The following is a 25,935-nucleotide window of genomic DNA, read 5'->3' on the forward strand; positions in this document are numbered from 1 at the left end:
GCAGCTGAGGGTGGAACCATGGGAACTTCACCAGCGTGGGGTCAGGAGAGACTAAATTCGGATTAAAAGCCAGGGCCAGCTCAGCTCATATTAAAAAGAAGTCTCAAAGGCTGTGGAGATTTGGGCGATGCCGCCCTCTATTATGTCTCTGGAACCAGTGGCTGCTTCAGTTTGTAGCTTTCTTCCTGGGATGCCCATCACCCTGGGATGGCTTGATCCCATTCACCTCTTTGGTCTTGGATTTATTTCCTGTATGCTGTGTTTCCTCCTTTTTGATTTTCTCTTTTATTAGAGAGGTACCTTTAGTAACTTATTAACATAGGGTGTAAATGATAAATTTTTTGAAAACGTGGGTAGCCTGAAGTCTTTTGTAATCAAGTTTGAGAATAGACCCTGGGGGAGAAAATGGCAACCTACTCCAGTATTCTTGCCTGGAAAAATCCCATGGACAGAGGAGCCTGGCAGGCTACAGTCCATGGGTCACAAAAAGTCGGGCATGACTGAGTAACTAACACACACACACACACACACACACACACAGCCGAGCATCCGTGCATGAGAACAGAGCAGTGTGGCTGAGCTTAAGCCACACGGGGGTCTGTAATTTTCTTTCAGGAATGTGAAGGCATCACTCTGTTGTCTTCTTGTTGCCAGAATTATTTTTGTTCCCGGAAGACTGAAACCATTCTAATTGTTAATCCTTTATCTGTGACCTGATCTTTTCATCCCTGGAAAACTTGTAAAATCATTTTTGTTCCCATGCTTGTAATTAACTGTAAGAATTCCCTGTGAAATACCTTGGTGTAGATTCAGGACTTGTGCATCCTGTAGGCCTTTTGGATCTGGTGACTCACGGCCTGAGCTTCAGGAAAGTCGTTACTTTCTAGAATTAGTCTGGCTGCAGTGGATCTTCGTTGCGGCATGTGGGGTCTTAGTTGCGGCACGCGGGACTAGTTCCCTGACCAGGGATCAGACCCCGGCCCCCTGCGTCGGAGAGTGGAATCTTAGCCACTGGACCACCAGGGAGGTCCCAGAGAAGTTATTTTATTAATGATTTCTTTTTCTTTGTGTGTGCAAATGTCAGCGTGTGTGTTGGGGGGTTGGGGGTAGTGGATGAGCAGGCATGGGAGGGTCTGTTCATTTTTATAAAAAGGAGCCCACCAAGTGTTGGTATTGCATCTCTTATGAGCAGAAGTAATGTGTCTGGAGTGGCCCTTGTTGCCTGTGTCTTTGGATTGGAGTGGCACATGGATCACCGACTCTCACAGCTGTGCTCTCTTCTCTAATCCTTCCCTCACGAACTCTGTACTTACATCATATTTTATCTGTTGACTTCTTCCTTTTATGAGCCTAATCAGTACCTTGCCTACCATTTCAGAGAATTATTTTTTCATGCATTGGAGAAGGAAATGGCAACCCACTCCGGTGTTCTTGCCTGGAGAATCCCAGGGACGGCGGAGCCTGGTGGGCTGCCGTCTATGGGGTCACACAGAGTTGGTCACGACTGAAGCGACTTAGCAGCAGCAGCAAGACAAGTTTAAGCTACACAAACCTGACCAGCATGGCCCAAGAGAAGGGAAATGTTGGCATCTTCGTTTCTGCTATAAAAGTACTTTGTGTCACCACTATTTTTCCCCCAGTGGGTGAATGCATGGTGGAAGAATCATAGGGATCTAAAGAGAAACCCAGAGTTTCAAAGAATTTTGCACTGGTCTAAACATGTAGAGTTGAACACTGATGTCTTACCCAAGACTTGGTAACGTTAATGGTTACTTCTTTGTTCTAATTGGCAGATACCTTATTCTTCTATCATATTTTGATTTTTACTTTTTTTCATGAAAGTATTTCAGTTATAATTACACATATTTCAGAAAGAAAACACACCCTTGTAAGTTTAGTAGGAGAACAGGTAGTTCTTTTTAATGTTGCTTCATACCTAGGATAAGATCTGATACAGTGCCTGAAGAACTGTGGACAGAGGTCCGTGACATTGTACAAGAGGCAGAGATCAAGACCGTCCCCAAGAAAAAGCAACACAAAAGGGCAAAGTGGTTGTCTGAGGAGGCCTTGCAAATAGCTGAGAAAAGAAGAGAAGTGAAGGGCAAAGGAGAAGAGGAAAGATATACCCATTTGAATGCAGAATTCCAAAGAACAGCATGGAGAGATAAGAAAGCCTTCCTCAGTGATCAGTGCAAAGAAATAGAGGAAAATAAAATGGAAAAGACTAGAGATCTTCTTCAAGAAAATTAGAGATACCAAAGGAACGTTTCATGCAAAGATGGGCACAATAAAGGACAGAAATGATATGGACCTAACAGAAGCAGAAGATATTAAGAAGAGATGGCAAGAATACACAGAAGAACTATACAAAAAAAGATCTTCATGACCCAGATAACCGCAATGGTGTGAGTACTCACATAGAGCCAGACATCCTGGAATGCAAAGTCAAGTGGGCCTTTGGAAGCATCACTATGAACAAGGCTAGTGGAGGTGATAGAATTCCAGTTGAGCTATTTCAAATCCTAAGAGATGATGCTATTGAAAGCGTTGCACTCAATATGCCAACAAATTTGGAAAACTCAGCAGTGGCCACAGGACTGGAAAAGGTCAGTTTTCATTCCAATCCCAAAGAAAGGCAATGCCAAACAATGTTCAAACTACCGCACAGTTGCACTCATCTCACACACTAGCAAAGGAATGCTCAAAATTCTCCAAGCTAGGCTTCAACAATACACGAACTGTGAAATTCCAGATGTTCAAGGTAGATTTAGAAAAGCCAGAGGAACCAGAGATCAAATTGCCAACATCCGTTGGATCATCAAAAAGGCAAGAGAGTTCCAGAAAAACATCTACTTCTGCTCTATTGACTATGCCAAAGCCTTTTTTAAAATAATATAAATTTATTTATTTTAATTGGAGGCTAATTACTTTACAGTATTGTATTGGTTTTGGCAAACAGCAACATGAATCTGCCACAGGTGTATGTGTGTTCCCCATCCTGAATCCCCTTCCCACCTCCCTCCCCTGCCAAAGCCTTTGACTGTGTGGATCACAACAAACTGTGGAAAATTCTTTAAGAGATGGGAATATTAGACCACCTGACCTGCCTCTTGAGAAATCTGTATGCAGGCGAAGAAGCAAATGTTAAAACTAGACATGAAACAACAGACTGGTTCCAAATCGGGAAAGGAGTACATCAATGCTGTATATTGTTACCCTGCTTATTTAACACCCTGAAATGCCAGGCTGGATGAAGCACAAACTGGAATCAAGATTGCAGGCAGAAATATCAATAACCTCAGATATACAGATGACACTACCCTTATGGCAGAAAGTGAAGAAGAACTAAAGAGCCTCTTGATGAAAGTGAAAGAGGAGAGTGAAAAAGTTGGCTTAAAGCTCAACATTCAGAAAACGAAGATCATGGCCTCTGGTCCCATCACTTCATGGCAAATAGATGGGGGAACAATGGAAACGGTGAGATACTTTATTTTCTTTGGTCGGGAATCACTGCAGATGGTGTTTGCAGCCATGAAATTAAAAGATGCTTGCTCCTTGGAAGAAAAGCTATGACTAACCTAGACAGCATAGTAAAAAGAGACATTACTTTGCTGACAAAGGTCCATCTAGTCAAAGCTATGGTTTTTCCAGTAGTCATGTATGGATGTGAAAGTTGGACTATAAAGAAAGCTGAGCATTGAAGAATTGATGCTTTTGAACTGTGGTGTTGGAGAAGACTATTGAGAGTCCCTTGGACTGCAAGGAGATCCAACCAGTCCATTCTGAAGGAGATCAGTCCTGAATATTCATTGGAAGGACTGATGCTGAACCTGAAACTCCAGTACTTTGGCCACCTGATGCGAAAAACTGACTCATTTGAAAAGAGCCTGATGCTGGGCAAGATTAAAGGTGGGAGGCGAAGGGGACAACAGAGGATAAGATGACTGGATGGCATCACCGACTCGATGGACATGAGTTTGCATAAACTCCGACAGTTGGTGATGGACAGGGAGGCTTGGTGTGCTGCAGTCAATGGGGTCACAAAGAGTCGGACATGACTGAGCAACTGAACTGAACATATCTAGTTAATTGGAAATAAAGAAAAATGCCTTCTCACAAAGTATGTAGGTCTGGTGTTAGATTAGATTTAGGTTTAGATTTGTGTTTGAAAATAACCCAGCTCCCCACCCACCTACCCACCCACTTGTGGCTCAACCGAGATTAACTTTCGCCACGGGATTTACTTCTGAGTTTTGCTTTGTCACTTCTTTTGCTATTGTGATTTCAGATTTTTTTTTTTTATCAGTTACACCTTGTATTTCTGAAACATTTTACAGTTTATAAAAACATACTCAACATATCCACTTGATCTTTAAAATGACCCTTGTGATGGGAAAAGATGTTTAAATAGTTCAAGACTTGTTCACTGAAAATCACAAAATATTAGAGAAAGAAATTAAAGATCTGTATGAATGGCAAGACATTCCATGTTCATGTTTTGAAATGTTAATATTGTTAAGATGACACTGCTGTACAAATTGATCTTGGACAGTGCAGAATTCAATTTTTGGTGCAGAAATAGTCATGCCCATCTTAAAATTTATATGGCAAGATAAGGGACCCAGAACAGGCAATACAATCTTAAAGAGGAACAAAGTTGGAGGGCTCATACTTCCTAATTTTAAAACGTACTCTAAAGCTACAGTAATCAAGACAGTGTAATACTGGCATAAGGATATACATATTAATCAATGGAATGGAATTGTGGGGCCAGAAATAAACCTTTACTCTTATATTTAGTTGATTTTTAACAAGGGTACCAAGACAGTTCAGGAGGGAAAGAACTGTCTTTTAAACAAATGGTACTGGAAAAAGTAGATATCCACATGCAAAAGAATGAATTGGATCCCTGCGTCACACCATATAAAAAACTAACTCAGAATGGATTATGTAAAAGCTAAAGCTATAAAACTCATAGAATAAAATGGAGTAAATCTTTGTCACCTTGGGGTGGACAGTGCTTTCATAGCTATGCACCGTCAAAGTCTTACAACCAAAGGAAAAAATAGATGAATTGACTTCCTCAAAATAAAAACCTCTGTGCTTCAGAGAACACCATTCTCTGAATAGTGAAAGTGTATGTAGACAGGACTTCCCTGATGTCCAGTGGTTAAGACTCTCACTTCCGCTGCATGAGGCATGGGTCAGGGAACTAAGTTCTCACATGCCCTGCAGTGTGGCCAATAAATAAAATAATTATTTGATTTTAAAAAAGGAAAGAATACATAGAAATGGTATAGCTACCTTTTCTCTGACCTCTTTACAATATTAATTTTCCTATTGTACTCTTTCTTCCACTTACAAGGCAGTGATTAGTATGTACATAGTGCCTTGCAAATTTTCAGTAGATCTTCATTGAAAAGGGAAAAATTAAAGGTATATGATTTCTTTTATTAAAATTTCCTAATTTTAGAATCTCCTTCATATTACATTAGAAAATCATATCCTTGTTTCACACTTCTACATTTTTCCTTTGTTTGGGGTTTTATCACCTTTGGGATTTTATCACTTTTGTTTGGGGTTTTTTTGGTCACCTGAGCTTCTATTTTTAACCCTAGTACTTCTGCTGTTTTCTTGTTTTCTGCTCTATTTCACACTTTTAAGAGGGACCTATCTTCAATTGTATGTAATTTTCTCTCTCCTTCCCATTCAGTCTCTGAACATGCAACCATACATTTCTGAGATAATTACAGGTGTGGGGAAAGGAGTCCATTCAAATGGTACTACTTGAACATGGTTTACTTCTTAGGGCAAACTGAGAATGCAACTGTTGGTAAGAGCGAACATGGGTTACTCCTTAGGGCAGACTGAGAATGCAGTTGGTAAGAGTACATCTTCCTGATTTCGGCTCTGCACAGTTGATGATGTAGTATTATAAATCATGTTGAACAGACAGCCCGTTAGAGTTCGCTTATTGAATAACATTGTTAGCAAGGAAGGAAGTTCGCCCCGGCATGTACTCTTATGAGAAGAGGAAATGGAACGATTATTGGTTGTATTGGGTATATAAGAATACTGCATATCCAAAATATTAGACTTCAAAAGACGTTCTTGGCAGCTCTTGGGACGACTGAGTGTGGAAGTAGGAGATGTGACTATGCGAGTCTTTGGCCTTTTATAGGCCTTGTGTTTATAGAAGATGAGTTTAGATTAACCGCTATAGGTTCTGATACTTTCCCTGAGGTTTAGTTTATATTTAGCATCTCTCTCTCTTTGTCCTACCAGGCCCTCCAGTTTTGCCTTATATATTTTTCATTTTTCACTCTGCCTCAAGTTCTGGGTGTTCCTTTTGTTGCTTTTGTGGGTTCTGGGTAATGGTCTCATCTAGATATTCAGAATTGATGTCTTTGCAATCCCTCCCTTCCTTCCTTGGTTTTCCTTTCCCCCTCTCCTCCCCCTGCTCTTTGTGCCCTTCCCCCTCCTCCATTTTGTTTCTCTTTTAGTCCAGGAATTCATGTTCTCTTCTTTTCCCATAATCTTTCTAATGTATACATAACTATTGGTATTCTTCTATACTGTGATTACCTCTGCCTTCCTTTTTATTTCAAAGCAAGATTTTATAATTGCAATTCCCAGTTACTATGCCTTTTGTTCATGTAGTCATCTACCTTTGTCAAACAGTTACTTTTTTCCCAGCACTTTACTATAAAAAAAATCTCAAACATACAAAAAAGTTGAGGAACTCCCTGGTGGTCTAGTAGTTAGGACTCCACACTTGCACTGCAGGGGCCCAGGTTTGATTTCTGGTCAGGGAACTAAGATCTCGCAAGCTGCATGGCACGGCTGAAAAAAAAGTTGACAGAGGTCTGTGAACACCTACCACCTGGATTCTACTACTAATATTTTATTATATGTTGTCACCCATATAGTTCTTTATCCATTCTTCTCTTTATCCATTATTCCTTATTTTTGGATGCATTTCAAAATAAGTAGAAGGTATCAGTACACTTCTGGAGAAGGCAATGGCACCCCACTCCAGGACTCTTGCCGGGAAAATCCCATGGACGGAGGAGCCTGGGGGGCTGCAGTCCATGGGGTCGCTGAGAGTTGGACACGACTTAGTGACTTCACTTTCACTTTTCACTTTCATGCATTGGAGAAGGAAATGGCAACCCACTCCAGTGTTCCTGCCTGGAGAATCCCAGGGACGACGGAGCCTGGTGGGCTGCCGTCTTATGAGGGTGCACAGAGTCGGACACGACTGAAGCGACTTAGCAGCAGCATCAGTACATTTCAACTCTAAATGTTTCAGTATGTGCATCATTGACTAGAGGTCAGTATTTGTTTGAAGGTCCTTTTCTTTTGAGGTGGTGCATAGAGATATATGCACAGATCTTAAGTGTACCATTTAATGACCTTTGTCTTTCTAAGTCGTTTTGTGTTCTAATAAGGTGACCAACACACATTATACAGTTATACCTCTGAACTTGTGTATTCATTCAGATTTTCCAAAAAAGACTTTGAATACCACAGAGTACCTTAAAATGTTTTTTAGCATGGCCAGTGATATCACAAGAAGCATACTGGTAGAAGCAATTTTGAGGATACTTTTGTTTAGTTAAAAATAAAAAATTTTAAAGAAAGGCTAGAATGCCCTTTTGTCAGCTTCATAAGCTAAATATGTAAAAGAGCTAGTTAGTTCAAGACACTTGAAACATTTTGTCTGCTAAGTGCTTGCATTTATCTTAACTCACTTGAGCCTCAACATTAGCCGTGTCAGATAGTGGGGACAGTTGTTGTTTCTGCTCTTTGGGTGAAGAAAGGAAGGCGTAGGCAGTGGGAAGAGCAGAGCAGAAACTGGTCACGCAGCCAGCTCGGGGCCTCTGGCTTTAAATCCTGTCCAGTGGCAGCAGCTCCAGTCGCTCCAATTTCAGTTCAGGTGCCATTCTGGATCTTGGGATTTGCTTATAAGTAACTACCAAATGTTTTATTGTATGGACTTGGGTTACCTGTAATGACAATGCTGACACGAAAGACAACGCCAGTATGTTGAATTCTCTATGATGAAATATAATACTTATGATATAAGGGAACTGCAGCCATCAGGATCCAGAACTAAGTGTGCTATATTTAGCATATGACACACTGATACTCTGTTCTCATAAAAGTGAACTGTATCATGATTGAAATGCACTTAATGTGGCAAAACGCCTGTTTTTCAGAAATGTATTGCATGAGAAGCTTATTGGAGAAAAGAAAGCCTTATTGATATATCTGTTTTGGAAGGTTTATATTTCACAGCACCCTTTCTTTCCTTTAGGTAGACAAATACTTAGTGACAAAACCATCTGGAGAAGATCAACTTGACATTGGATAAAGGAGTTCACAAAAATGCAGGCAGTTTTGTTCTTGTCAGGGGGTGTAAACGTTTAGCTCTGGGTTTGGTTGATAGCACTAAGGAAAAGCTGGAAGAAATTAACATGGCTCCCAAAGAAAACTGTTCTTGAGAAAACCTCCTTGGAATAGAAATTTACTTTAGAATCCTTTAGAATCAGAAACTGGAAATAATTTATTTGAGGTCACCTTCGAGTCTATCTTTAATTTTGTCATTTCATTGAAAAGTAGTTTTCTATTGTCTATGCCAGAATCCTTATTTCTTTTAAGGCTTCCCCCTGTTGGTGATGTAGACTCTTCCAGAGTTATTAGAAGATGGTTGCATTGGAACTGAAAACCTTACATTTTTCTGATGTCAGTAAGGATGTCTCCTTACAGAATACAAACGAAGTAATTTTTTCAAAAGCCCTCAGTTGTTTTTTTGAAATAGGTAATGACTGATCTGCCTCTCGTGCAGATGAAAAAGGTGGCGGGATCTGGCCAGCTGTGCATGAGAACGCCTGGGAGCCCTCGTAGATGGCTCTCAGAGGACACGGGAGACAGGAAGTCGTCTCCGCTTCCTCCCTGTGATCCTGCGCCTCTGTCCTTTTCGCTGGCGACTTCCTCTCAGGGTGGCTTAGCCTGGAGCTTGTTGAAACAGGTTTGGTTTTTAGGCATTTGTAAGAAAAGGTCATTCTTTTAAAACTTTGGCTTATGTAATGTGTTTTTGGCGGTGTGGGTCTTTGTTGCAGTGCACTGGCTTCTCGTTGCAGTGGCTTTCCTTGTTGCAGAGCGCAGGCTGTAGGGCGCTTGGGCTTCAGCAGTTACGCGCAGGCTTAGTTACTCCATGGCACGTGGGGATCTTCCTGGATCAGGGCTCGAACCCATGTCCCCTGCATTGGCAGGCAGATTCTTTACCACTGAGCCACCAGGGAAGCCCCCTAGAAGAGATAATTATGTAAATCTGTGTGCTAAGGAATATCCTGGCAGCTCTAAGGTCTAAGGCAGAGTCTTAGTTGAGAAAGAAGGAAAATGGATTATAGGAAAACAGGAGAAAGAAATCCTGTATTCAAAAGCATGCCACTGGTGTTGGTGTCAGATAGCGTGTCTCAGCTGGGTAGCATATTGGGCCTGATTTGGGTGCAATCCACTTTGGGGCCAGTTTATTCTCTGATACAAAAGCTTTTATTTGTAAATGCATCTCTTTCCCCCCAATGCTATTGAAATTTTAGAGAATCAAGAAGAAAAAACCTCACTCTTCTAACAAAACTACTGTTAAACTTTGCTGCAGTTCCAGCCAAATCTTTCTCTCTTCTCTATTTTTGTATGTCTGGAATTGGAAAATGCCTATGTTTTGTATCCCACTTCTGTGAAATGTCTTTCAGTGAGTCCTTGGACAGTCGGCTGAAGGGCAAATATTGGATGATCCCACAGAGCATCAGCTAAATTGTCACTCCAGTCTGAAAAGGAACCTTCTGTTGCATGCTGCTTTTCTCTCAGTGGCTGACTGGTATTTATACAGTATTACTATTAAACAAGTGAATGATCTTTAAAATGGTGCTGAGGCTAAGAATGATGGCAGATTTCTGGGGGAAAAAAAATCGTCTGTGCTTTCCAGAAATTGTCTTGATTTGTGGCTAGGATTTAATCAGGTGCTGCCTTCAGATATACATTCTTATTTTTTTTCCCTTCTGTTTCCATTTAAATGCTCCCTTTCTTACATCAGTTCAATCGCTCAGTCATGTCAGACTCTTTGCGACCCCATGGACTGCATGGACTTTCTTGTATAGAGGTATATTTTCTGTGGCAGAATAATAAAACTATTATCAGTCTTCATTCTGATTGACAGACATAACAGGCCAGCTGTGTAGGAATTAAAAAAACGGAGTCAGCTAAGCTAGGAATGGCCTGAATTTTCAGCAGAGAACTTTTTTGGGCAGAATGAATTGATGAGTTCTGTTTTATTTTGCTTGGATCAAGTAAGTTCATTCCAATACATTAAAGTCACTTATACTTTTAATATATTCAGTAGCGTATTCTATTAGGACAGACTTACTTGAGATTTTCTTTGTGGCTTCTCGTCAAATGAAATTTTGCCGGTTTATGTGTTATTTATTCTGTTTACTTGTGTCGGGCCTTGGTTGTAGCACGCGGGATCTTCTGTTGCTGTGCACAGGCTCTCTAGTTACACCCTGGGGGCTTCAATAGTGTGGCTCATGAGCTTAGTTGTTCCATGGCTTGTGGGATCCCAGTCCTCCAACCAGGGCTCAAACTTGTGACCTCTGCATTCTAGAAGGCTGATTCTTAACCACTGTGAACCACCAGGGAAGTCCCTCGCCAGTTTATTTTGTTAAAGCTAGGAAAAAACGAATGGATATTTCATTTAAAAAGCTACATGCCCAGGAATGTGTATAGGAGAGAAGGACTCATGTAATTTGGGATGCATTCTCTCACTAGTGTCTTTAATTTCAGATACCCTGTGCTAGAAAGATTAGATGGTCTTTATCGTCCTTGTTATTTAATCCTAGCAGATGACTTTTTTCTTCTCTCCTTTGTAAAAATAACATCTGTTTTATAATAACAATAATAATAGACCCATAGACATATTCTTAGTCATTGGCCTATCTCATCACTGTTTTGTTCATCACTGTATTTTTAATACCTCCCATAGTACCTACCTGGCAATAGCAGGCATTCAGGATTTGTTGCCCTAGACGTTGGTTGTCATACTGTTCATGGGCTTGTTCTCAAGCCAAGAACACTGGAGTGGTTTGCCATTCTCTCCTCCAGTTGACCACGTTTTGTCAGAACTCTCAACTATGATCCATCCGTCTTGGGTGGCCCTCCACAGCATGGCTCATAGTTTCACTGAGTTACACAAGCCCCTTTGCCACAAGACTGTGATCCATGAAGGGCAAAGGTGAAAAAGCTGGCTTAAAACTCAACATTCAGAAAACTAAGATCATCTGGTCCCATCACTTCATGGCAAATAGAAGGGGAAAAACTGGAAATAGTGACAGACTTTATTTTCTTGGGCTCCAGAATCACTGCAGACAGTGGGTTCAGCCACAGAATTAAAAGACGCTTGCTCCTTGGAAGGAAAGCTATGACAAACTTAGGCAATGTATTGAAAAGCAGAGACATCATCTTGCTGAAAAAGGTCCATATAGTCAAAACTACGATTTTTCCAGTAGTCATATACAGATGTGAGAGTTGGACTGTAAAGAAGGCTGAGCACTGAAGAATTGATGCTTTTGAACTATGGTGCTGGGGAAGACTCTTGAGAGTCCCTTGGACAGCAGGGAGATCAAGCCAGTCAATCCTAAAGGAAGTGAAAGTGAAGTTGCTCAGTCGTGTCCTACTCTCTGTGACCCCATGGACTGTAGCCTACCAGGCTCCTCAGTCCATGGAATTTTCCAGGCAAGAGGACTGGAGTGGGTTGCCATTTCCTTCTCCAGGGGATCTTCCCAATCCAGGGATCAAACCCGGGTCTCCCGCATTGCAGGCAGACACTTTACCATCTGAGCCACCGGGGAAGACTAATCCTAAAGGAAATCAACCTTAAATATTCACTGGAAGGACTGATGCTGAAGCTTCAGTACTTTAGCCACCTGATGCGAGGAGCCAACTCATTGGGAAAGACCCTGATCCCGGGAAGGATTGAAGGCAAAAGGAGGAGGAGGCAGCAGAGGATGAGATGGTTAGATAGTTATCACTGACTCAATGGACATGAGTTTGAGCAAACTCCAGGAGAAATTGAAGGACAGGGAAGCCTGGCACGCTGCAGTCCATGGAATCGCAAAGAGTTGGACCCGGCTTAAAGACTGAACAACAGATGTTGTTGTTTATTGCTAATTACAGAATAATAAACATTTTTTTTTTTTAATGCGGTAACTTCCCTGGTGGCTCAGTGGTAAAGAATCCGCCTGCCAATGCAGGAGGCACAGGTTCGATCCCTGGTTCGGGAGTAGCTCCTGGAAAGGGAAATGGCAACCCGCCCCAGTATTTCTGCCGATAAAATCCCATTGACAGAGGAACCTGGCAGGCTGTAGTCTGTGGGGTTGCAGAGTTGGTCACAACTTAGCCACTACACAACAGTGGTTTAAGTGGAATTGTTTCTTGATTTACACTAAAAGCCAACTTGCCTTTGTAGCTTTAAGGCTCTGTATTAAACTTTCTTGAATATGTGCTCTCAAAGTCTTAGGCTGAAAGACTTCTGTGAAATGATTTTTTCTCTCTAGAATGGAAATAGATTTTAGAAGTAGCTCTAGTAACTTTAAACTGTTAAGTAAAATTATTGCTGTTTGCATTTTCTGAAGCTAATGTAATACGTTCTCATTGATTGCTGTGGATAATATGGTGAAAAGCATAGGAGGTTTAGTAATTAGTGTAAATTTAAATATTTTAAAATTTATTTGGGAAAAAACTGATAGTGGAAGACAAAGTGGTGACTGATTTCAGTAATTGATACATAAATATAGTTTCTCGTTGTTAAAAGTATAAATGAGTATTAAAACTATATAAAGAGAAACATCCTAAATTATTCTGTTTTTTTTAAATTTCAGGGCTGAAAACAGTGAAGTCACATTTCATTGTTTAAAGACTATTTAGAAGACAAGATGGGGACTCCTGGTTCTGGAAGGAAGAGGACACCTGTGAAAGACCGATTTTCTGCAGAAGATGAAGCTCTGAGCAGCATTGCCAGAGAGGTATGTCTGGAAAACCCCCCTCACCACTGAGATGCACGAAAGAGAATGTTGTAAAGATGCTGGGGGAGAAATACAGAGATTCATTCATTGAGCTAGTTTAGAGTGTTTACTGTGAATTAGATGTCAACTATAGCCTCCAAAATACTGTATTAGAATAAAATGTAGTTACTGTCTCTTTACTTGGGTATTTATTCAAGTTATCTAAAATTATTTTTTCATTTTATTTTTGTGGTTTAGTTGACCTCCTGGGACTTGTCCTAATGTTTTGAAATTTATAATTAATCTTCATTATTGAAGCTTAAGGTAATTAGAATGTTGAAGATATGATAGACAGCTCTATTATAGAAATGCTCATTTGGACTCTACTGTTAATATATTCCAGGAAGCACTGTATAATTGTTGACAGAAACAGACCTTATTTGGTGTCTGCTCAGATTCAGCATCTTAGCAGTTTTTTAAATAACTGCAATGGAATTTTTGTGTTTAACTTTTAGCTAGTAATAGAGCTTCTGGAGCATTTTTGTTTTGGTTTGTTGACAACTCAGAAAAAAGGACAAAAAGGAAAGGAGTGTCACCTATTAGATCTCTGGCAGCATTTCCTGTTGCATATTGGACATGTCAGATAACTCCCAGCTGTGATTTCTCAGTGAGGAGCCAACTTGATTTCAGACTCTGTCTGCAGTTGCAGACCTGATCATATACTGCCTTGGCAGAAGAAGCACTTAGAGCATTTTCAGATTGTATTCTTTGGGTGCGAATTGTTCCCTCATCACTTCCTCTTTGTTATTCTTAGTAAATAACTCATGTAAAACTAGTGCTGTTTCCTTTTGACGTATCACACGGACTTTTTTTGGATTTAGCTCATTGTTAGGTTTTTCCTTTTGTAAGCTACTCAGCTTTTGAATTAAAAGTCAAATTTTGTAGGGAGGATATTTGAGGCAGAGGGAAGTTCTCTAAAATCTGATGATAGAACTGTGATAATACCTTAACAAAATTGTTTTTTTTAATTGGTGAGATAGTTTTAGATAAAAAGGAAAAAGGTATTTTAAAATGAAGCATTGGCTAACACTTTACAGTGATCTTAAGAATTTACTTGAATGAAATATTTTGGAAGCCACATAGTTTAGTTGAAAATTGAAACTACTCAGAATATTTGATCCCCAAATTGGAGGGATTTACATACCCAGATTTCTATAAAGGGAGAAAATCCCAGTATGTTTTAGGCTCTTTTTGAACTGTCACTATGTATTTTAACTCTTTTTTTGGATATGATGCTTCATTTACAAAATTGGGTATCATTCAAGCATCTAACCCTTGAGTGCTGACTATGTGACAAATACTTTTCTAAGCATTTTAAATGAACTTTATTTTGGGGGGCCCTAAAATCACAGCAGATGGTGACTACAGCCATGAAATTAAAAGACGGTTACTCTTTGGAAGGAAAGTGATGACCAACCTAGACGCTATATTCAAAAGCAGAGACATTACTTTGCCAACAAAGGTCCGTCTAGTCAAGGCTATGGTTTTTCCAGTGGTCATGTATGGATGTGATAGTTGGACTATAAAGAAAGCTGAGCACTGAAGAACTGATGATTTTGAACTATGGTGTTGGAGAAGACTCTTAAGAGTCCCTTGGACTACAAGGAGATCCAACCAGTCCATCCTAAAGGAGATCAGTCCTGAATATTCATTGGAAGGACTGATGCTGAAGCTGAAACTCTAATATTTTGGCCACCTGATGCGAAGAACTGACTCATTTGAAAAGCCCCTGATGCTGGGCAAGATTGAAGGTGGGAGGAGAAGGGGACTACAGGATGAGATGGTTGGATGGCATCTCCAACTCAATGGACATGAGTTTGAGTAAGCTCCAGGAGCTGGCAATGGACAGGGATGCCTGGCGTGCTGCAGTCCATGGGGTCGCAAAGAGTCGGACACAACTGACCAACTGAATTGAACTGAATTCATTTAATCTCCACAGAATTCTGAAATTGGTTCTATTACAATCTTCATTTTACAGATGAAGAAATGATTGCACAGAAAAGACAAGTAACTTCCCTAAGGTCACACAGCAAGGAAATAGCAGAACTTGGATTCAGATAACAAATTCAAATGAAGTCTGTGCCATGCTGTTTTTAGTGTTCTCCATCTTCTCCATTAATAGTTTGTTTTTCTGTACCTTTTCATGATTTTAAATCAGATCACATCTTGATTCTCAAAATAACCCTATAAGTTAGGATAGAATTTTTTTTAAAGGCTGCCATTTCAAGTGGACAGACAATCTTCATTAAAAAATAGTTTTTTAATTTAGTTTGACTGTGCTGGGTCTTTGTTGCTGCGAGGGCTTTTTCTCTAGTTGCAGCGAGTGGGGGCTGCTCTCTAGTTGCGGCGCATGGGCTTCTCGTGGTGGTGGTTCTTGTCGCAGAGCGCAGGCTCTAGGCCATGCAGACGTAAGTAGTTGCAGCACATGGGCTCAGTAGTTGCGGCTTGCAGGCTCTAGAGCACAGGCTTAGAAGTTGTGGCACGTGGGCTTAGTTGCTCTGCAGTATGTGGCGTCTTCCCTAATCAGGGATTGAACTCTTGTCTCCTCCTTGGCAGGTAGATTCTTTACCACTGAGCCACCAGCTAAGCCCAGGATCACTCAGTTCAGTCCAGTCGCTCAGTCGTGTCTGACTCTTTGTGACCCCATGAATCGCAGTACGCCAGGCCTCCCTGTCCATCACCAGCTCCCGGAGTTCACTCAAACTCAGGTCCATTGAGTTGGTGATGCCATCCAGCCATCTCATCCTCTGTCACCCCCTTCTCCTCCTGCCCCCAGTCACTCCCAGAATCTGAGTCTTTTCCAGTGAGTCAACTCTTCGCATGAGGTGGCCAAAGCCCAGGGTAGATGTTGTTATTAGCCTTAGTTACAAATGAGGAAACAGATGAAACTGAACGATTAATGTCTGAAATGTATCAAAACTGGGACTCAAACTCGGCTTTTAAAGCTGTTGTTCATTCTTCCAAATCATACTACTTCCAGAAGAGCTGGGCTTTGGAGAGTTACAAGCATGGCTTTGAATTCTGGCTGTACTCATTGCTGGTTAAGTAATCTTGTTAAGTAACTACTGTGGACTTCAGTTTCCTCAACTGTAAAATGGGAATAATAGGGGCTTCCCAGGTGGCTCAGAGGTTAAAGCATCTGCCTGCAATGCGGGAGACCTGGGTTTGATCCCTGGGTTGGGAAGATCCCCTGGAGAAAGAAATGGCAACCCACTCCAGTATTCTTGCCTGGAGAACCCCATGGACGGAGGAGCCTGGTGGGCTACAGTCCATGGGGTTGCAAAGAGTCGGACATGGCTGGGCGACTTCACTTTCCTTTCCTGTGTTGCAGAACTGTTGTCACGTGTAAATAGTGCATATGAACTTTACCATGGTGTTAGACTTGCAGTAGGCTATTTTGTTGCTTCTTAATAAGTTGAAATAGGAAGTGAGAAGTAAAATATTCTCCAACCAGTCCATTCTGAAGGAGATCAACCCTGGGATTTCTTTGGAAGGAATGATGCTAAAGCTGAAACTCCAGTACTTTGGCCACCTCATGCAAAGAGTTGACTCACTGGAAAAGACTTTGATGCTGAGAGGGATTGGGGGCAGGAGGAGAAGGGGACAACAGAGGATTAGATGGCTGGATGGCATCACTGACTTAATGGACATGAGTCTGAGTGAACTCTGGGAGTTGGTGATGGACAGGGAGGCCTGGCGTGCTGCGATTCATGGGGTCGCAAAGAGTCGGACACGACTGAGCGACTGAGCTGAACTGAACTGAACTCTAAAACATGGTTGATCATCAGAATCTCTCAGGTTGCTTTTTCAGTATACAGATTACAAGGCCTTACCCCATACTTGCTAAATCTGAATCTATGAGGGTGAGCTTATAAGTTTGTATTTAAATACACACACACACACATACACAGGCATGTGCTCACACGCATACAGATACACAGACATACTCCTTCATGTATGGGCCAGTCATGGGAACCATGAAGCAAAGTACACAGAAGAACACGTTCTGGATGATCAGTTTTTTGCTACTTACAGATTGTTTCCTCCTTGTACCTTATTACTTTGCTATGAAATAACTAAGTTTAATCCAGTTATTATATTTAAAGTTACAATAATTATTTTTATAACAAGTTTAAGAGGCCACTATTCCTAGTTTTCATTTCTGTCTTCCGAACTCTGAACATGAATATTCCAACTCTAATGATCTGGTCAGCTTAAACCTTGAAATTTAAAAGGACTAGTTTTTACTTTTAAGATTCAAGACTTTATTTGCAAGAATGAATGCCTAACGTGTGATGCAGTTGTTGTGAAACTTTAGAGGAAATAGGTTTAGCAGTGTTAATAATTCTTTCATATATCCTTTATGATTCTTTTTTCTCTTTCAAGTTTTCATAGCCAGTTCCATTGTCCATTCGTACATTGGACAGTTGGCATTCATAGATAGTCCCCAATCTTTATTTTCTCTGATAGGATCATCCTTACACACACACACACACACACACACACACACACACACGCCTTGGGTTAGGAATAAAAACTAACAACCTTGCATTGTCCATTCATACATTGGACAGTTGGCATTCATAGATAGTCCCCAATCTTTATTTTCTCTGATAGGATCATCCTTACACACACACACACATGCACGCCGCACGCTGCACGCCGCACGCCTTGGGTTAGGAATAAAAACTAACAACCCTCCTAACAACTGAAAATGGCAAATAGCTTAATCTTTTTTTGAAAGTTTAATCATAAGAGTTTAATTTGTCTTTCCTCACTTCAAACTGTTTTTTGAGGTAGATAAGGCATGCCATAAATAAACAAAAATAGCTTCTTTTTCCACCTGCTTATTTTCTTTCAAGTTTCCATGCTTCTCAGTTGGCACCAGATCAGACAACTAGAAGGAAGGAGAAGAAAAGGAAAAAGGGGCATGATTATGTTCTGCACACTGAATAATTTGCGTGCCAACATGTGGAACTGAGTGTGTTTAAAAAATTGTTATAAAATACTCATAAAATTGACCACTGTAACCATTTTTAAGTGTGCAGTTCTGTGGGTTTAAGTACAGTCACGTGTGCAACCGTCATCACCATCTATCTCCAGGACTCTTTTTATCTTGTAAAACCTGTGTGGATTTTTGAAAATGTTGAAATGTTTGGAGACTTCTCTGTGAAGAACGAGTGTGGATGGATCTAGAAGTCCTGCTGTGCTGTGGTAGGTGTGTTGCTGCTCTCTCGGGAGGGCACGTCTGTCACGGCGCTCGTGAGAGCAGGTGTTGGGGGAGATCCCAACAGGTTCTCTGGGGTGTCAGGAGGCCCATCTGGATGCTTATTACCTTTCTTGCTTGTGTGACTTTGATTGTCCCACAGGTTTGGGGGAAATGCAGTTGGAGAGTTGCCTGTCAGTGAAAATTACCTAAAAGCACAGAGTGTATCAAATTGGGGGACCCTTAGGCAGCTAGCCTCTGAAAGGGAGGACAGGGAAGGATGAAAGCCAGTTATGCCGCCTTACCACAGTCAGTTTCGTGAGTGTTACAGTGAGTGTTTCTGAGAAGTAGAAGGGTCTTGAAGGGTCTGCAGGCAGTCTGATTACGGCATCACCGAAGCCTGGAATATTACTCCGTTCCCTGTTGTAGAGCTGAAATGATGAAGAAAACATGTTGTCTGCACTTCCCTTCAAGTGTCAGTCATCAGAATGTTGCTTATTTTTGAACCTGATGATCTGAAATTCTTTCTGGTTCTAAAATTCTGTGGTTTCTTTTGAGATTCAGGACCCCCTCAAAATTCATACTCATCTTACACAATTCTCTTAAATCTGGAGAATCATTGACAGTGACTTCCCTGGCGGTCCAGTGGCTAAGACTCTGCACTCCCAGGGCAGGGGGCCTGGGTTCCATCCCTGGTCAGGGAGCTAGATCCCATACGCCACAACTAAGCATTCACACGCGCTGCAGCTTAAGAAAGGTCCTACAAGCACAACAGAGATCAGAGATCCCTCATGCCACAAAGGAGACCCGACACAGCCAAGACAAAATAAATTAAAGTCAGACTCAATGACAAGCATAGAAACTGATCTTTTATAGGAGTTAGAGTCTAGCAAATGAAACGTGTGGAGACTGTCATGTTGAGCAGAGTTTGCATGTAAACATATTCTGTGTGCAAACCTATTTGTAATACTAAGGACAAAAGGAAACTATGGCTGTTTACCGTTTTTCACTGCTAGAATGTTTGGATTTCTTTTTTTTTTTTTTAACACTAGCTTTATTGAGATATAATTCACATAACATGTAATTCACTCATTTGAAGCATACCAATTCAATGGTTTTTACATGACTAATTTTTAAGCTGTGGTCAAAATATGTGTAACCATCCCACTGTCTATTTCAAAAATCTTTTCATCACCCCAGACAGAAGTTCTGTAACCATTAAGCAATAACTCCTTTGCCCGCTCTTTCAGCTGCTGGTAACCTCTAATTTACTTTATGTCCCTATGAATTTGTCTAATTCTAGATATTTCATATAATTGGAATTATACAGTATTTGTCCTCTTGTTTCTGGTTCCTTGGCGTAATGTCTTCAAGATTCATCCATGTTGTAGCAAGTGTCAGAACTTCATTCCTCTTTTTCTTCCATTTTAAAGAACTTAATTCCTTCTTTTGTGGATAAATGATAGTCCATTGTATGTATGTATTGCATCTTCTTTATCCACTTATCTGTTGATGGACAGTTGGTTGGATTTTATTATTTTGCTGCCTAAAATGGTAGATTACAGCCATTTAGTAATGAGAACCAGAAGTTTGATTATGGATTAGCAGCCTGAGAAGAAGGATACAAAGGGAAGAACTGTGCTTAGTTTTAAAAATACTGTCCAGCATTACTGTTTTATGGAATACCAGCCACGATAGCTTGATAGAGCTTATTTCCTCATAGTTATTTTGCTGTTTTGTTCTAGTCATCTGTCCATTTTTAGGCAGTGTTGAATTAAGGATAAAAAACTTTTGTCAAGGATAGCAGTTTCTTAAAATGCAAAGAATTTCCATAATCAATAATGATTATGGGTATTAATACCATTTTTCATTTAAGAATAAAGTGAGTTTTTTTAGAAACATGAATTTTGAGTGTCATTCATTTAGTAAATGTTTATTGGGCATCTACTCTTGTAGGTGCTGTGTTAGTTAAGGACATGGGATGGACAGGTCTAACGTGGTCATTCTCCTTATAGAGCTTAGATGCTAGAGGAAAAAATTGACCCTAAAATTAATGTCTACACTTAATATTGTAATTTCTGTCTTGAAAGCTGTGGTTGTCAGTGTATGTTACAACCAATGGCATTCTTAAAATTGAGCAAACGTAATAATATATTTATTTACAGCCATGCTAAGTGCTTTGAGTGAACAGTAAATAATTTTACTGAAGAGTGTGTGATGGGGGACTTGACATGTTTGATGGCTTTGGGAAGGCTTCCCTGAGGAAGCGCCCTTTCAGTTGAGTTTTGAAGGAGGAGTGGAATGATTTAGGAGGAGCTCTCAGATTCCAGGAAGAGCTTTACAATCAGAGGGAAGAACATGGGACAAGCTTCTGAGGCCGAAAGATATGGAGAATTCAAGGAATAGCACCAGCTGACTTTTCTGAGCTCTAATTATGTACCAGGCACTGTTCTGAGCCCTTTAAACAGACTTAATCCTCTTGATAACTCTGTGGGGTGGTCTGCTGTTTCCATTTTATCCATGCTTAACCCAAGGCATGGAAAAGTGAAGTAACTTGCTCAAGGTCGCATAGAAAGGCGTCAGGCTGACAAGTGCACCTGGGCTCCTACACTCTGACTGCTGCGCCTCCAGGATATCGCTGTTAACTCTGACATGGACAGCAAGGAGGAGAGCAGCTGGAGAGGCAGGCAGGAGCCAGACCATGCAGGCTGGTGGCTCTCAGCAGCGAGTGACTTTGTCCCACAGAAAACAGTGGGCAACGTATGAGGATAGTTTTGCCTGTCACTACTGGCATTTGTGGGGAGAGGTCAGGGATATTGCTAAAAATGCCACAGTGCACAGCACAGCTTCCCCCCCAAGAAAGAATTCTCTGGTTCAAATGTTAGTAAGGCTTAGGTTGAGAACCTAATATGATTTTGGTCTGCATTCTAAAGAGGAAAGGGGAAAAATGAAGGATCTTGTGTAGGGGTATGACGTGATCAGATTTGTGCCTTCAAAAGAGGACTTTGCTGTGGGTTGGAGATGCTATTATTAATAATACCAGAAAGAGACCGTAGTGGTTGCAGGGAGATGAGTCATGAGAGCCAGCGGTGGCCAGGCCTAAAGTGACGACTGTGGGGATGAGGGGAGATGGTTGGAGTGGAGACAGAGAAGATGCTTAGTGAGTGGCAGTGGTTGGGTAGCAGGGCAGGGGGCTTGGGGTTGTGCATCCGGTCGGATGGTAGGCAACGTTAGTGTGTGGAGGATGTTTGCAGAGGGAAGACCGTAAATTTATGTTAGGCTGTGTGGTATTTAATGTGTCTGTGGAGATTTTGAAGAAGCAGTTTGGGGGTTTGGGTCAGGAGCTTAAAGGAGAATCTGGGCTCTACATACACATCTGAGACTTGTGCGCATGTAGAAAGTGATTGAAATCATGAGTTGTGGATGAGACTGTCTAGAGAGAAAGTGTAGAGTTGAGGACAGGCCCTCCTCGGGCTGAGCCCTAAAGAACTCCAGGTCATATCTCAAGTCTTCCTAATGCTGACACTTTCTTTGATCATCCTTTTGTGTTTGGTTCAGACTGTTCTGTCCCAATTGGACTTGTCTGAAAAGTTAACTCCACAGAAGGCAGAATTACTCTTCTTTAATACACTCAGTGGTGATACACAAAATTTATAAAAAATTATGTAATATGAGTTAACTTTTCAGAATTATGAAAAATGAATGCTTTTCTTCCCATTTCTGCCCAGCTAAGGGTTTTCTTAAACACTTCTGCCGCTTTGTAGTCACTGATGTTTTGCTTTACTTTTTGCTGTGCTGGGTCTTGGTTGCTGCCTGGGCTTTCTCTGGTGGTGGCAAGCAGGAGCTGCTCTCGGTGGGGCGCACGGGATTCTCACTGTGGTGGCTGCTCTCGTTGCAGAGCACGGCCTCTAGGTCCACAGGCTTCGGCAGCTGGGGTGCACACAGGCTTAGTTGCTCCGCGGCCTGTGGGGTCTTCCCAGACCAGGGATGGAACTCATTTCCTCGACATTGGCAGGCGGAATCTTTGACCACCAGGGAAGTCCTGTACTTAATGTTTTTATTAGACAAATGCTTTGAAAGAGTTGTCACTGTTAGTCATTTAGGAATCTTTCCAGTGGCATTAGCGCATTAATGCACCTGTCTTCATTTTTTTTCCCATTTACCCACTGAAATTAAGGCAAAGAGAGGGGGCCGGTGTGGTTGGGGCATCCCTCCCCCTGCAGTCCAGAGCCCTGGCTCTGTGATGGCCAGCGTTCCTCTTGGTGTCAGTGTTCCTGGAGTTATCTCTCTAATCAGAATTAAGGGAGGATTACTGGGCCTGAAGTTTTGTGTCAGTGTGACTAAAATATGTTTGGTATAAAATTCATTGTCATTATCTTCACCATTCCTGTGACTTATAGGCATTTGGAGAAAAAATTCAGATAGCACAGTAACATTATCCTCAATATAAAGCCATTACTAGCAACCCCCACCCCCAGCCCCCAAGACATACACAGAGTATTTCTGCTGGGACTATGAATCACATTTTCCTTTGGCAAGACATGTCATTGCTGAGTCAAAGTTTCAGCTTTCCTGTACTATCTATTTATTAGATTGTATTCAAACCTCAGTAGTAAAGTCTGTAATCTTAAATTTCTTCTCTCATTCTGAAAGAATATTTTGCTGTCAGAAGATTTCTGAATAAAAAGAAGATACAGTTGTTAGACATCAGAAGAAAATGGATTAAAATTCCCTAGATTTTATCTAATATTGTTGTTTATGCCCAGGGAAGTTTGTATAGTTGGTTTTCAACTACCAAAAGCTTTAAAAAAATAAAAGTTGATATTGTAAGATCAAATTAAGAAAAATGGTACCCAAGATTTTCTACTAAAGGGAAGTTGCTAGGAAGTTGAGTAATGATTTTTATTTGTTAATTTGGAAACCATAGCAACACAATAAATATTATGTCTTAGCTTGTCTTTCAGTGTTCTTTTGGCATGAGTGTCATGGAAGAATAAACAAAATTAAACACAGTAAACTCTTGAGACCTAGTTACCTGAATTAGTCATTTTCCTTGACAGTTTCACTTTGTATAATTTTGTATTTCAGATTTCTTGAAATTAAAGCATAGTCTGTAAAGGCCTAAATAACTCAGATGGTAAAGAATCTACCTGCAATGCAGGAGACCCAGGTTTGATGCCTGGATCATGAAGATTCCCTGGAGAAGGAAACTGTAACCCACTCCAGTATTCTTGCCTGGGAAATCCCGTGCATAGAGGAGCTTGGCGGGCTCCGTGGGGTCGCAAAGAGTTGGGCATAGCTGAGGGACAAACACACACACACCCCTTATTTTTCTTCCTCATGCCGGTTGCGTGGATTTTGTATTACGGATGTACATGCAGGCTGGCAGTTGCATGTTTGCTTTTATTCAGTGCATTTATGTCTGACCATGAAATTTGAATTTGCCTCCCTTTAAAACTGTCCCATATGATAGTGGGACAGAAGTTTCAAAAGCTAGAGGTTCCTGTTCTTTTAAAGGCATTTGAGTGTGTTTTCATGTTCTGTTCTTCTTGAAAAAGGTTGAATGCAGAAAGGTTTTAGGAACAATGTAAGTGTCCCTGAGTCTACAGTAAATGATGCTATCCTTTTGGGACAGTTGTTTCAGACCTTTTCCTAAAAAGATAAGAAGGAAGGGAGAAGACGTCATAAACCAAGTTTAGGGCCCTTTCTCTTTCGTCCCTCGTCCTAGCTCCACTTCCCTTACCCCAGCAGGGAGCCACTCTGGTAGAATCTTGAGGTAGCCTTCCTGCTCCTCTTCTGAAAGTTCTAACACGTATCATTAGGAACAGTATTATTTTATGGGTTTTTGTGTCACTTTCTAAGTGTTCTCAGGCATGGGGGTGTGAAACAACTAGAACATGTGGGGAATTGCCAGAATAACAGCTTGGTTTGGCTGAAGGGAGGTTAGAGGGAGTGGGAGCTAATGTTGGAGAAGCCAGAGGGCCTAATCAGGATGGGATTTGTATGCTGCAGAGTTCACATTTTATTGGGGCAGCTGAGGGGAGCCACTGAAGGGTAAAACCTTTTCCAGAGTTAGCCACCATGTAGAGTGACTGGTAGGGAGAAAATGAGTTAGGAGGCTTTGTTGTCATCGGGAGAGGTGACGAGAGCCTGAACTCAGGCAGTGACGGTGGGAAAGGAGGGGAAATTTGGATTGAAGAAATGGTAGAGAGAGAATCTTGATGGAATAGATAGTGGAGATATAGCGACTGGGTGTGGATAGAGGCTAAAAACAGAGAGGAGCCTTAGGGCGATCCTTTGTTTCGGTTTTGGGGGTAATGGGAGCACTGATGGGGATATAAAGAGGAAGAGGGACTTAGGGAAAGATAAGTTCCGTTTGTGATGCTTTGCATCTGAGGTGCCAGTGGGACAGCCAGTTGCGTCAGGACTGAGAAAGAAGAGTCTGTGTTGGACGCAGAGGTTTGCAGACTCACTATCACCCGGGGAGAGAACTGAGGGTGGACATAGGGTGAAGAGAGTGAGATGAAGTCTGGAAGCTTTGCTTACATTAAAGTTTCAGGAAGTAGCCCATGTCGGACTCTGAAGAAGGCAGATCAGGGAGTCAAGAGGAAAAGCAGGGGAGAGTGGCATTGCAGAAAGCCCGGAGAGGAGTGTTTCAGAAGGAGCGGAGTGGCAGTGATATGGGAAATCCAGAAAGGACAAGCAAGACTGGAAGAGAAAAATTCCACTGGGTTTGGTAGTCAGAGGTCATGAGTGACTTTGGCATGAGGAGCTTCCTGAAATGATTTGGGCAGAAGCCAGGAAGCAGTCATTTGAAGAGAGTGAGGAGGGAGGTGAGAGAATAGTTAGCCCTCTCCATCTCCGAGAGAAGATGAGACAGAGTCGATCCAGGATGGGACGGTTTGTCTGTTGGCCGCACAGCTTATGGGCTCTCAGTTCCCCAACCAGGGACTGAACCGGGGCCATGGCAGTGAAAGCCCGGAACCCTCACTTCTAGGCCGCCAGGGAACTCCCCATTAGTTTGTTTGTTTATTAAAGATAGGAGAGACTTTTAACCTACTTAGGATGAGAAGGACAAACCAATAGAGGGAGAGAGTGCAGGCAGGAGAAAGATCAGATAGTTGAGGCAAGGTCCCTGGGGAGGGTGGAGTTCACATCATAGTAGGGAGGGTGTGTGTGTCTCCGTATATAGACACATCCATCTATGTTTTATGTGTATATTGTTATATAACTTTACATGTCTGTACATATATTTACCTTGTTATATAGCTGTATAGTAAACTCTTGCCTTTGACTCTTAGGATGATGGATTCAAACTGTTTTTTTAAATGAATATAACGTTGTTCCCCCTAGAATAGTTTACAGTGAAATTTGACATGGGGTTTATATTCCAAGGAAACAGGGCACTGTCCATTGGGTGGGATAGATCCTGCTTGACTTGTAGACCCACAGGACAGATACTTATAATAGGATTGGCCTTGGTTGAGTTTCTGATTTGGGATGCCAGTGGGAGCCACACTGAGTTTATTTTAGCCCATTTACCTGTGTTTATTTGACTAGGCAGTAACAGAATCCAAATTTAAAATTGTAACAGTGTAAGGATACTTC

General features: G+C 41.4%; 1 protein-coding gene across 24 annotated transcripts in view; it reads left to right on the forward strand.

The window, feature by feature from the left end:
• Positions 1–25,935, forward strand: part of LRRFIP2 (LRR binding FLII interacting protein 2) — a 116,371-nt gene that overhangs the window by 11,551 nt on the left and 78,885 nt on the right. For 23 of the 24 annotated variants that reach the window (XM_015102228.4, XM_042235841.2, XM_015102237.4 and 20 more), the window contains exon 2: positions 12,939–13,082. In XM_015102228.4, the coding sequence (XP_014957714.1) occupies positions 12,993–13,082 (90 nt within the window). In that variant the 5' untranslated portion in view covers positions 12,939–12,992. Of the gene's footprint in view, positions 1–9,758; positions 9,884–12,938; positions 13,083–25,935 lie in introns of all 24 variants that reach the window. The other variant, XM_042235836.2, reaches the window with a different exon arrangement.

This window comes from Ovis aries, chromosome 19 (genome assembly GCF_016772045.2).
Source record: "Ovis aries strain OAR_USU_Benz2616 breed Rambouillet chromosome 19, ARS-UI_Ramb_v3.0, whole genome shotgun sequence".
Taxonomy (NCBI): domain Eukaryota; kingdom Metazoa; phylum Chordata; class Mammalia; order Artiodactyla; family Bovidae; genus Ovis; species Ovis aries.